This window comes from Protopterus annectens, chromosome 14.part0 (assembly GCF_019279795.1).
Source record: "Protopterus annectens isolate FY-2018-M chromosome 14.part0, PAN1.0, whole genome shotgun sequence".
Classification (NCBI taxonomy): Eukaryota; Metazoa; Chordata; order Ceratodontiformes; family Protopteridae; genus Protopterus; species Protopterus annectens.
In genome coordinates, this window is record NC_056748.1 from 314,755,761 (window position 1) to 314,768,421 (window position 12,661).

A 12,661-nucleotide genomic window follows, 5' to 3' on the forward strand; every position below is an offset into this window, starting at 1 on the left:
AAAATCCTACACAAAAAAGATTGCTACAATAGCCAACCCTTTCTAACTTTCCCAGCTGACACTGTAAGCAAGAAACAGTTTATCACAAGTAGAACTGCTTGCTATTTTATGATGTGGTTAGCATTTTATGTAGACTCTAAGTGAGCAACTATTTCAAAGCAACTTCTACAGACCATTTAACTTTATGGTTCGATTGGATATGAAAGTGGCGTTTCCCTTAAAAAATAAATAAATAAAAGCACCGCTGTATGCATTATTTCCATTTGGGGTGGATTTCTCCTCTCCTTATATAATCAGTTAACCTGCTGAGAATTATGTATTAAATATATCTTAGTTATATGTTGTTATTATAACATGGACTCAGTTTCTTTATGCCTGTCTGGCACACAAAAGATTATATGATCTCATAGTTGGACTAGAACAGGACAATAGTTCTGACCATCTGAGGCAAATGTACCTCTCTCAGCTGATGCAATCTAGTGTACATGGTGGTCATACCTGCTGTATGAAACACTTAAATGCCTCCTTGAATATCTCTACAATAGATTGTTTTGGTACTGGAAGTTAAGGATGGAAAATATACACTACACACAGCACTGCTTTACTCTGCTGTGCTTCACTCCATCACCCTACATCTAATCCTGCCCACCCCCTGCATTGCTTCCTTTATAGACAATAATCTCCCCCTTTTTCCACCTCCATCAATCATCATCATAACCCGCCTTTCACTTACTACACTTCCACCTATCTAATCACTTCCTCCAATAGCTGTGTTGGCTCTGGGGATCTTTTTATATGCCTTAACTGGGCAGAGACATGGCATGTGCATCACCACACACACTGAATCTCTTAACTCCAGTTTCCTCTTCTCTGCCACATAAATTAAGGCACTGACCCCATCACTGGACGTGTGTCAGTTCACAGGTAGGAACCCCTCCCTCTACCTTGGGTAAGTAATGTAACAAATAGATGGTCCTTGCCTCCCATACTCTTCCCTCCTACACCTGAGCTACTAATCAAACTCTGGTCATGTGGGTCACAATCAAGGCTCTATCTACCAGTGTCACGGATCCTGGTAAGTTCAGACCCTTTACTTGCATAGCTGGCATTACAAAGATACTGCAATGGTAAATGCAGCTGTTTCCCTTCACTGTAGTTTATTCAGTCTTATTCACGTGTGCATTTCATTTTCACCTAGTAGAGGTTTTGGCACACCAAAAAGAGTAGTGATGAAAGCAAACAATACACAAAGACCCATTTGGCAATGTTATTCGCTGCTACACATCAAAGACATCTGGCTTTAATAATGGTTCTTTCCTTATCCTTCAAAACGCACACTGAAATAACTATACAAGAACCTTACAGCAGTTAAGTCAGTGCTACAAGTTGACTAACTTACTTTCCCCTGTTGCTTGTCTAGTCCTAGCCCAAACTATCCCACTATGTTTGTTAGAAGGTTGTAAAAAAGAAGGCGTCAAAGGATGAGAATAAAACACTTTAAAATACAAGAGTACAAAAACAAAAGTAGGTTAGCGCTTTCATGGTTGCCCGTTTCTTCAGACCTTAATACAACTGAGCAAATATTAAAAGTATAAATACTATAAACATCCAATAAAAACTAATTATGGTTAATGAGGCAAACCTCTTTTTTCAAAAGAGGTTTTAAAGAGACTAAAGGACTACTCAAACCCAGGGGAGCATACGCTTTAAAATCAACAATCCACCTCAAGAAAATATATTCTGTCTTATTATATACATCACCTTCTCTTAAGCTGTCATATACTTTGCGTAAAACCAAAAATTTAAAACTATGACTAACCCCAACTTCAGATACATGCTTGGCTAGTGCATTAGTCATTCTGTTGTTACGTATATCATTCAGGTGATCTAGCACCCTCTCCTTAAGCATACGATTAATCTTACCTATGTAAAAACAATTGCATAGGTTACACTTAGCCATATGTACTATATTTTTGGTGGAGCAATCTGCGTAAAAGGAAAACTCGATGGGTTTCAAAGTTACAGGGTGTACTATTATACAAGTTGACCAAATATTGCAGCACACTTTACAATTCCTGCATGCATATGTACCCTTACGTTCCGAGGTGAACTGCCCGTATGACCTCCTATGCTTATAACACAGACATTGCTTCAGATTCTTACTGTTCATCAGTAGAATAGGCCAGTTCCTTTTAACAATCTCACAAATCCTGTTGACTTCACCAGAATATGTTTACCACACCCTATTTACTACCTTAGTATCTATGGCCTTTCTATTCTCTGATGCTACAGGAGACGTATCTGAAAATAATGGTTTTATTTTATTCCACTCTATCATATTAACTTCCTCTATTGTTCTTTTTATATCTCAAATTTTATAGCCCCTGCTCATAGGTTCTGTACATAATACATCAAGGGCCTCGTTTAAGGATTCTGGGTCTGTATGCATATGTTCTGTACATAATACATCAAGGGCCTCATTTAAGGATTCTGGGTCTGCATGCAATCTCCTACACCTGAGTACCTAAGTCTTTATCACATTCTTGGTAATATGCCTAGGGTGCATACTAAAACAATTTAATATGTTATTCTTCCTGCATGACTTCTTATATATCTTAGTGGATAAACTTCCAAACATGTTCTTACTAACATTATATCTAAAACGTTGACTGTCTCTAGAGAATAATACAAGGAAATTGATAAATAAGTGGTGGTGCTTCCAAGTAACCCACACATCTATTGAGATCTTCCTATTTACCATGCCAAATGAAAAAAAATGTCATCCACAAAATGTTTGTAAAAAAGGTGTTAGAAAGAATTGATGAAGTTCCCCTTGATTCATGTTTAAAAAGCAAGTTATTATATAAAGAAGCACTTTATATTTTCAAGTTTGACACTTTAAGCCCAAAGGGGATGAATTCAGAATTTAATTGGAGAGTTTTATTGTAGTTGGTAGCTTTATTGCTTTAAGGATTCTAAATATGTCTGATATATGAATTGTTTTATTGGATTATTTACCAGGGTATATATACATGTGATTTTTTCTTAGTTTTTATCTTCCTTGAAGACTTGTAGCTGAGACGTCAGAAGCAAATGCAATAAAAGATTTTGTGGTCACTGGTTTGTTATTTTATTTCTGTGCTTGTCTAGTTCCACTACATTCTACTGGCTTTTATTGTTAGAAGGTTGCCTCTGCATTATCACTCTATATTCTGCCCAGAAAACAAACCATGCAAATCCCAGTTAATAAACTATCACTTTGCTTGACTTGCTAGTTCTTCCAGCCACTACAGTGATTTGTTAAAAAATAATTAAACTGGTTGCCAGTAGCCAGAAGAATCACTCTAAACTACATACCCATCTTTACAAAATTCTACCTTTACACTCAGGATTGTAAATTAAGTCATCAAACTGTCACCTGGAAAATTCTAACAGGGATGCTGTAACACATTACAGACTTCTTGCAACAGGAACATGGGAAAGAGCTTTCTCTAAGCTAGCTCATGCAAGTTATTTTTACTTACCAGGAGATTTACGCAACATGAAAACATTAATTTAATTCAAAAGCAAATGAAAAGAGAATATTAAAAAAAAGCTAGCATTTCATAGATAATTGTTAATAGTATAGTTATATAACATATACAAGCAAGTTCATTTTAAGAAACATTAATCTCTGATGTCAGAAAAAAAAAACAAATTTGGACAGTCTGTGCAAGTATTTTCTTCCAATATTTCCGTAACCTTGTGAGATCAACCTGACAGTCTTCCTATTTGTACATTTTTAGATGTCCTCCTAATAGTTTACTCCATTTATATTAAATTATACTGTACCTTTGCCAAAAAGTGTTAATCTTTTCAGTAATGCACACTGTGCTATTATTTTCTGCTGTGTTTTTGTTGAGTTGTATACTCATGTCATGATCTACATTCTATATTGTGCTTTATACGACTGTGTTTTGCTCATATGCACTCAGGACAAAATTAAAAACAGTGAGACCATTCAACTTACCCAATTGTCAGTCAGTCAATAAATAAACTAATAAAAGTTACAGCACTTTCAAGATGCAGGTCCTAATAGATTTTCTGTCCTATGGTTTTACTATTATTGTGAATGTAATACATCTGTATTTACCTCTTTTTGTTTCTGTTTTTGACTGAATTGGTCCCAGCACCACTTCTACTTTGTGCTCTAAATTACTTATCTCTCTCTTGTGTCTATAGATGCAGCCTTGCGAACAGCGAGATGAGTTGTCATAAGCTTGGCAGACAACTAGTTTGCATTGAATGTATACTTCATCGTGGGAGTACAAGAACCTGAATGAACGGAATTTAAATCGAACTACCTTATGGTATGATGAATACAAGGGCATGTAAGTACTGTCTCTCACACACCTGAAAAAGAAAAACATGTCATTACTTTAAAAATGAAATGTCTGTTTGCATATGAAAATCAAGAAATATAACAACTTTAGATTTTTTTCACATACACGGTATACAATTTACTCACATGGTTGTACTTAGGAAGATGTCAGACAAAGTGAAAACTAATTTAACAAAAGAGGCGTCAGTACAACAAACTGACTAAATCTGCTTTATTCAAAGAAGGCATTTACTGTTCCATCAGGTAAGCAGGGGGCTATGCCCTTTTCAATATCTACTTGAGAAAACAAACTGTAAGGACACAGAGTAGGAAAAAATGTGAGGCTGCTCCCTACCACCAGTAATGCAAGCTTTGCAGCACCCAGACAAGCTTCAGATATGTATTTTGTAGAGTTGTATATAACCAAAGTATCAAGATGACCACAGAACTTCTGTGATGGAACATATCTCATTTATTCAACTTCTGTTCTAGAATTATCTGTTATCACTTGACAATAAACAGCTTATTATGCATGGGCATATCTTGAAGATCTAGTATAGCTGGTTACACATGAATGCAGTCAATGTTATATTAACCATACTGTCTCTTAATTCCTCTAGTAAACAATTAAAGTTTTACTTTGGTGCAAAGTAATTGATAATTGCCTTACAGTCATCCTGTAATTTATGGTATGTCTTCCAACTATGCCAAAAAGAGTTACTGGTAATAGGTTCATAGGTAAGTACTAGGCTATCTGCCCGAGGGTATCTATAAGCTTAGCCAGAATGTGTTGGCTTTCACTGCCCCCTTAGATTAGTTCCTTTTGCCTCTGTTCAGCAGAGCCATTAGTTCCCTGTGCCTCTGTCCAGTAGAGCTACTACAGTGATCCCCGGGGTGAATTTTCTGTTTCCCATCCACTCATTAAGGTTTCTCTAGAAGACTGTTAGAGAGGGGCTCTGCCTAATGTAGATTGGAATCCTGTTCCAAAGCATGGGGAGTCTCTGGGACAGGAATTTATCCCTCCAGCAAGTCGTATGTATCATTGTGGTGAGGTTTAGATCCCTAGAGCATGTGGCTCTCAGGGATTTGTTTTTTTTAGGTGGAGCATGTCCATCAATTCTGGGTTGGACATGGCCTTGTATGTCAGGCAGAGATCACCTCTGAGTAAACGGTATGCAACCAAGTACAGCTAGAGTTTCTTCAGTTGAGCTGCATAGGGCATCTGTTTGAGGCCAGTAATCCTCTTGGTGAGGTACTTCTGTGGTCTTTCCAGCTGTTGCAGGTGTCTTGTGAGGTACATCCCAAATGGGGCGTTGTACTCTATGATGGGTCTGATGAGTGATGAGTAGAGGGGCACAATAACCTCATTTGTTCTAGATGCGAACCCTTTTGTGATTAAGTGGGCCACATAAAAGGATTTTCTAACCACCTTGGCAATATGATTATCAAAGGAGAAAGTACTATCTACTTGGGTCACCAGATCCCTTATTACATTTTCTGTATTTAGGGGACTACCACGTATGTGGTAGTTTGCGGGTATTTTTTTTTTCCAAAAGGGACGACTATGCACTTTTTGGCATTTAGCTTGAGGCCATGATTTTGACACTAGGTATCCGTCTCCGTGAGACCCTTCTGGAGGAAGTCTGTATCAGCCAGAGAGTCAGTTATGGCCCCCAGTTTGCAGTTGTCTGTGAACTTGGTCAGCCATAGTCCTCCTGTGTTTGCCTGTACCTCTGAGAAGTATATACCGAACAGGAGGGGTCCCAGAACTGAGCCCTGAGGGACGCCACTTGTAACCAGTTTATAGTCGGACCTTAAGCCTGCATCTCACTGTGTGGGTTCTATCCATGAGCCAATTGGCAACCCATCTCATGACATAGGGGTTTATGTTCAGGCTGGTGAGCTTGTCTATAATACCAGAATGGGGAATGGTGTTGAAAGCCTTTGCAAGGTCTAGGTAGGCTATGTGGACCTCCTTTCCCTTGTTTAAAGCCTTGGTATCTGTCACAAAGAAGTCCACCAGGTTAAGAGGCATGATCTGCTCTTAACAAAGCCAAGCTGGGTAGGGTCCAATGTTTGGAGGTTCCCAATGTCTCTGTTAATGAGTTCCATGATGATGCGCTCCATAGCCTTGCAGACCAGGCTAGTCAGGCTTATAGGGCGATAGTTCCTGGGGTCTGTTGTGGCTCCACCTTTGTGGAGTGGGATAACTGTTACTGTGCACCACTCTATGGGTACATAGCCTGTAGAGAGGCTGAGTTTGAACAGTGTGTTTAGGTGAGGGGTTAGTTCATTTTGGAGTTCATGTAAGACACAGCCTGGGACACCGTACAGTCCCATTGAAGCTGTGTTTTTGGCTTTGGATAGGGCTGTTTTAATCTATGTGTCAGTGATTCCTGGGGCTCTATATTCTTCTGGTATGGTTATGGGCCCTTTACGGGGTGAAGTTTACACTAAACCTGTCTGTCATAATGTTGGCAATATCATTCGGTTCAGTGTATTTTGTGCCATTCTGCACTAACTCAGAGTAGATCTGAGAGTTTCCACTTAGATTCTTGACATAGCTAAAGAACGCTTTGTGATTATCTTTGGAGTCCTTGGCAATTTTTCTTTCAAAGCTAGCCTTGGATGATTTTATGAGGAATCGTAGTTTCTTGCTGATACTGATCAGGGATGTCTTTCCTTCTTGGGATTTTACTCTTTTCTGTCACCTTAAAAAAGACATATGAAGAGTTTTATGGCAGTTGCCTATGTAAAGCCACTGAAGGATGTCTAAAGGTTCATCCTGTATTCTGGCACTCCCCCAGCAAATATATCATATACAGAAAGGAAGGTTTTACAATGCTGCAAAGCAATTAATTCAGTATCACTAGGATGCATATTACTGCAGTGTGTACTACATTTGTCTGTGTGCTGTCTTCATGTTAGCTGTAAGTACCACGTCAGTGAACTGTGGTAGTAACAGGTGCTGTATAAACACAGTCAGCAGAATGCATTTATATGCATTTATGCAAAAGTGTATTATACACATGAATCCCGTGGCCTGAGTATAAGTATTTAGCCCACATGTATGATGATCAGTCCAGAATAATGAAACATGTGTACTTAGTCAATGTAGATAATTGATTAATTCCCTACTACTTCTAAATTAGAACATTCTCCGAAAACCATTTATAGCTTACCCACATCATAGAAGGTTACAGCTTAAAGGAAAATCCAGAAAAAAAGTTTTAGCTGGACATTCATAATGACTTATTTCTTAGTATAGGTAGACATGCAAAAAAAATCACCACTCTTTTACTGGTAGATAAAATTAATTTTCTAAAAGTATGATTCATATCTGACTGGATCACCTTTGCTCTTAAAATGATTTTTCCACCATTATATGAGTGATATGTAAAGTTTTTAATTAATATTGATGTCAGTTTATTTGGAGAAGAGGATTCCCATGTGATTCCCTGGTATATCCTATCAGCAGATGTCAGAAACATTGATTTTCAGGTAAAAGATCCTGAAGAGTATATAGGTACATAGGTTGGTACTAGACTGTCGGCGTTAGGGCCTATACAAGCCTAGCTATAACAATTCCCTGGCTATTTCTTCCCACACTATTTAATTTCCTGGAACCCTGTCTAGCAGGGCGACTGATGTGATCCCCGGGGTGAATTTCCTTTCTTCCATCCAATCATCAAGGTTCCTTTTGAAGAGGGCCAAAGAGGTGCTCTGCTTGACATGTATGGGCAGTCTATTCCAGAGTCTGGAGAGTCTCTGGTATCCCTTCAGCATGGTTTATTTATTGTGATGACAAAGTTTAGATCCCTGTAGCGTGTGGCTCTGAGTGATTGGGATTTCTTTAAGTGTAGCATGTCCAACAGCTCTGAGTTTGACATGGCCTTGTATGTTAAGCAGAGATTGCCTCAGAGTAGATGATATGTGACAGAGTATAGCTGGAGTTTTTTAAGGAGGTCAGCATAGGGCATCTGCTTTATGCCTGTGATTCTTTTAGTGAGGTATTTCTGCGGCCTTTCCAGTTGTTGCAGATGTCTTGAGAGGTACATACCAAATGGGGCATTGTATTCTATAATGGGTTTAATGAGGGATGAGTAAAGTGGGACAATGACCTCCTTTTTTCTGGATGAAAAGCCTTTAGTGATGAGGTGTGCCACATAGAAGGATTTCCTGACTGTTGTGGTGATGTGGTTATTGAAGGTGAGACCACTGTCCACCTGTGTCCCTAAGTCTCTTATCACACTTTCGGTGTTTAGTGTACTGCCACCTATGTGCTAATTCACGGATACATATTTTTTTCCAAAGGGGATAACTATACATTTCTTGGCATTGAGCTTGAGCCGATGGCTCTGGCACCAAGCATCTGTTTCTGTAAGGCCCTTTTGTAGAGTATCCACATCATTTGAGGATTCAATAATGGCTCCCGGTTTGCAGTCATCTGCAAACTTTGTTAGCCAGAGTCCCTTAGTGTTGGCCTGTACTTCAGTGAGGTAGATGCCAAACAAGAGAGGTCCCAAGACTGAATCCTGAGGTACTCCACTTGTCACTTGTCTGGAGCTGGATTTGGAGTCAGCTACTTTTACAGTGTGTGTTCTGCCAGTAAGCCAGTTGGCAACCCATTGAGTGACGTAGGGATTAATGCCCAGCTTAGTAAGTTTATCTATGATTCCAGAGTGAGGGATGGTGTCAAAGGCCTTGGCAAGGTCCAGATAGGCTGTGTGGACTGCCTTACCCTCGTCCACGGCTCTGGAGACTGATTCAAAGAAGTCAATCAGATTCAGGAGACAAGATCGGCCCTTCACAAACCCAAACTGGGTGGGGTCCAGTGTTTTAAGGTTGCCAATGTCTTTGTTTATAAGTTCCATGGCCTTGCAGAGCAGGCTCGTCAGACTGATGGGGTGGTAGTTCCCAGGATACAAGGTGGATCCCCCCTTGTGGAGTGGGATAATTGTAGCTGTGCGCCACTCAGTGGGCATGAAGCCTGAGGTGAGGGTATAATTAAACATGACACTTAGGTGAGGTGCCAGTTCATTGTGTAGTTCATGTAGTACACAGCCCGGGATGTCATCTGGTCCCATCGATGCTGTATTCTTAGCTTTGGAGAGTGAGTTTTTTACCTGTGTGGCCATTATTACCGGAATTTGGCAATCTTCCGGTATTGAGATGGGCATTTTAGGGTGTGAGGGGGGGGTGAAGTTGGCACTGAATCGATCTGCCAGGATATTGGCAATATCTTTGGGATCAGTATATTTAATGCCATTCTGTTGTAGCTCAGAGCAGATTTGAGCATTGCCATTTAGATTCTTGACATAGTTATAGAATGCCTTGTGGTTGTCTTTGGACAGAATATGGTCAACCAGGGGTGTAGCTAGGAATATGCATGTTGTGCATATTGAAGCCATATTATTCTTGGCAATACAACCATAGTGCACTCCCACCCCATAAATGTATAGTCCTTCAGCTGGCACTGCAGTACATTATCTGGTTGCCTGCATACCTCGCAACTTTTTTGCTAAAGAGTTCTGGACATAGCCAAAAATAATGGGGAACAGAATCAATGAAAATTTTAAATATTACTATAACTCACTTAAAAAGTTAATAGAAGAGCAGATATTGTATCAGGAAGCACTTTATGAACAATAGGAAGGTTGAGACTCTATTGCCTAGCATTATTGACTTGTCTGTAGTCTTTAGTAATTTACCAGAAAATCAAACATTTTTTGAGGGGGCAGGACAAAAATATGTAAAAAACTGAATAACATTCTGCAAAATGAGGGAGAGTTGAAAGGTGTGCATTCTGCATAACTGCTGAGTTATGCAGGTATGTAAGTGCAAGTATACACAAACACACATATGTACATGTCATTTGCTTACATTCACACATATCTAATCACATTCACTCATGGAAACACACACACACACACACACACACACACACACACACACACACACACACACACACACACACACACACACAATGAAGTTCCTTTCCTGAAAGCATTGTATGCAGCTGTGTAGACTGCATTTGCATGCTGATGCCCAAGGTGTCAACTGTTTCAAATGTGAAACTTGCCCACCTATTTGACTAAATTATTTAGTCTAAATTCGAATACTAATTTTTCAATGGCTATTGATCTTTTAACATCAGAATTCTGTAAGGAAAACAATATCATGTTCCATCTTACTAATGCTGTCAGATGTTGCAGTTAATGCAACAGCTAACATTTTGTAGTAAGAGATGCCAGTCTTAAACTAGATTATGAATAACTTTATTTGTGTCAGAAATATCTATATAGCAATAAAGCATTTTTTCTTCAAAATTTAAGGTGAGACCCAAGTTGGTATTCATACCATCTACAGAAACTTTGGCCTGGACACCAAGGAAATTTTGATGCTCATGTGAGTGCACGTTTTCTATTTCTTAGTGTGTAGGCAGATGGAAGGAGCAGCATAGTCAGCAGTAAGGAGGACATCTTGCAGAGAGAGGAGCACACTGGGGAAATGGAGGTGTGCGCTGGTGCACTGGACAATTCAAAGATTATTTTTCTGCAAAATCTGTTTGCTGTAGAGAAGAGTGGAAGAGAAGTAACTCCAGAGAATGGTTGTATGAAAATTACGACCATTCATTTGGGGGGGGGGGGATATCAGATGATACATTGTGCAGTGTAATTCAGGAGGAGGAACGAGAGGCAGATGAGGCAGATCAAGCAGCATACAATGGAAAAGGTGGAAAAAGAGAAATAGGTTGGTCACCAAGAGGATTTGCAAGTTTCTGAGGAATATATTCATGGATCAGAAAACAAACTTTTCAGAAGTAGATACTATGGGAGCAGAAAGGAGTGAACAGAAGAACATTGCAGAAAGATAGAGACAAAAATGAAAAATAAAATAAGTGTTAAGAATTAAATCCAAGTTAAATAAACCATTGAACAAATATGGTATATGGGACAAAGTTGTTATGCAATTAGGGGTAGAGACATCTGGAGTAAGAGTCTTTAATCTGCTGGGAAGAGACATTTTGTGACATAATTTGTGAAACTACGACTACTGTGTAAACATTTGGGGGAGAGCCAAGGACTTGTTTCGTCTGCAGTGAAAAAAGACATTTTATAGGGCAATATGATAAACCTATATCCCGGTACATGTGAGGCAGAGCACCTCGCTGGCCTTGTTCAAGAGGAATCTTGACCAATGGATGGGAGATCGCAGATATACCCCAGGGATTACTTCAGTGTCACTGCTTGACAGAGGCACAGAAAAATGATAGGCATAGTTTTTATTCAAACTAAAGGGGTGGCGAAAGCCACATAACTATGGGCTAGGCTTATAAATGCCCTTGGGCAGATAGCCTAGTATGAACCTATGAACCTAAGAACATGAGTGCAATGTGAAGAAAAAGGATACATTAAAAATTGCATTACAAATATAAGAAGAAGGGACAGCTTTGTGGAGAAAACAATGGGTGTGATGTGGAAACAGAGATGAACATGTACATTATAATGAAATGAAATAAAATTTTATTGAAAATGTTCATGATGAAGATGTCTTTGCACATTATATAAATGTAAATGTAAATGAAGATATCATAGAGGGGCTAGTAGTGGAACATGAACTGGAAGAGCGGGTAACCGATGGGAAGGAAATGCAAGATTAAAATATTACTGTAATGTGGAATTAATATAAACTATTAAATGCTTAAGACAGTGATGGAGGAGTAGCAGCTAGTTAAAACAAAAAAAAATTGACTGGAAAATGATTTAGAGATAAAAAGGTAAAAAGAGGTCAGTAAGAAGAAAAAGAAATGAAATGGATAATTTGTATACTGCTTTCATTAATGTAAATAGTATAAGTGAAGAAGAATACTGATTGTGTTGCACTAATGTTAGAGGGTTATGGTGGCTAAGATTTTAGACCCCATTCCAAAAGACTTGCTCATAATGTAAGTGACCACTTACACTGACAGCAGGTCTTTTGGAATCTGGCTTAAGCCTGTTTATAGGTAGGCCTTACACTGAAGTAAGTTACTTACACTAAACGTAAAAAAAAAAAATGAGGGCAGACACTGATAACAACTCTTTGGGGGGGGGGGGGGTCTGGCCATGTGTGTTTATTAGATACAACATATGTGAATCATGACAAGAGAAATATTTAGAAGCATTATGGGGCATTAAACATTTATGGAATTTTAGATCTGAGCAATGTTAATTAAAGATAATAAAGTAAGAGTGTTATGTAGTGGTAATGGATATTAAGAAGCCAGAAATCACTTTTAGAGTGATGCTAGTGTATGCA

The 12,661-nt window shown here is 38.9% G+C and overlaps 1 protein-coding gene across 1 annotated transcript in view; it reads right to left on the reverse strand.

The window, feature by feature from the left end:
* Positions 1-12,661, reverse strand: part of LOC122788658 (deleted in malignant brain tumors 1 protein-like) — a 1,289,564-nt gene that overhangs the window by 693,704 nt on the left and 583,199 nt on the right. The window contains exon 22 of the mRNA XM_044055554.1: positions 4,133-4,392. Coding sequence (XP_043911489.1) covers positions 4,133-4,392 — 260 coding nt within the window. The remainder of the gene's footprint in view (positions 1-4,132; positions 4,393-12,661) is intronic.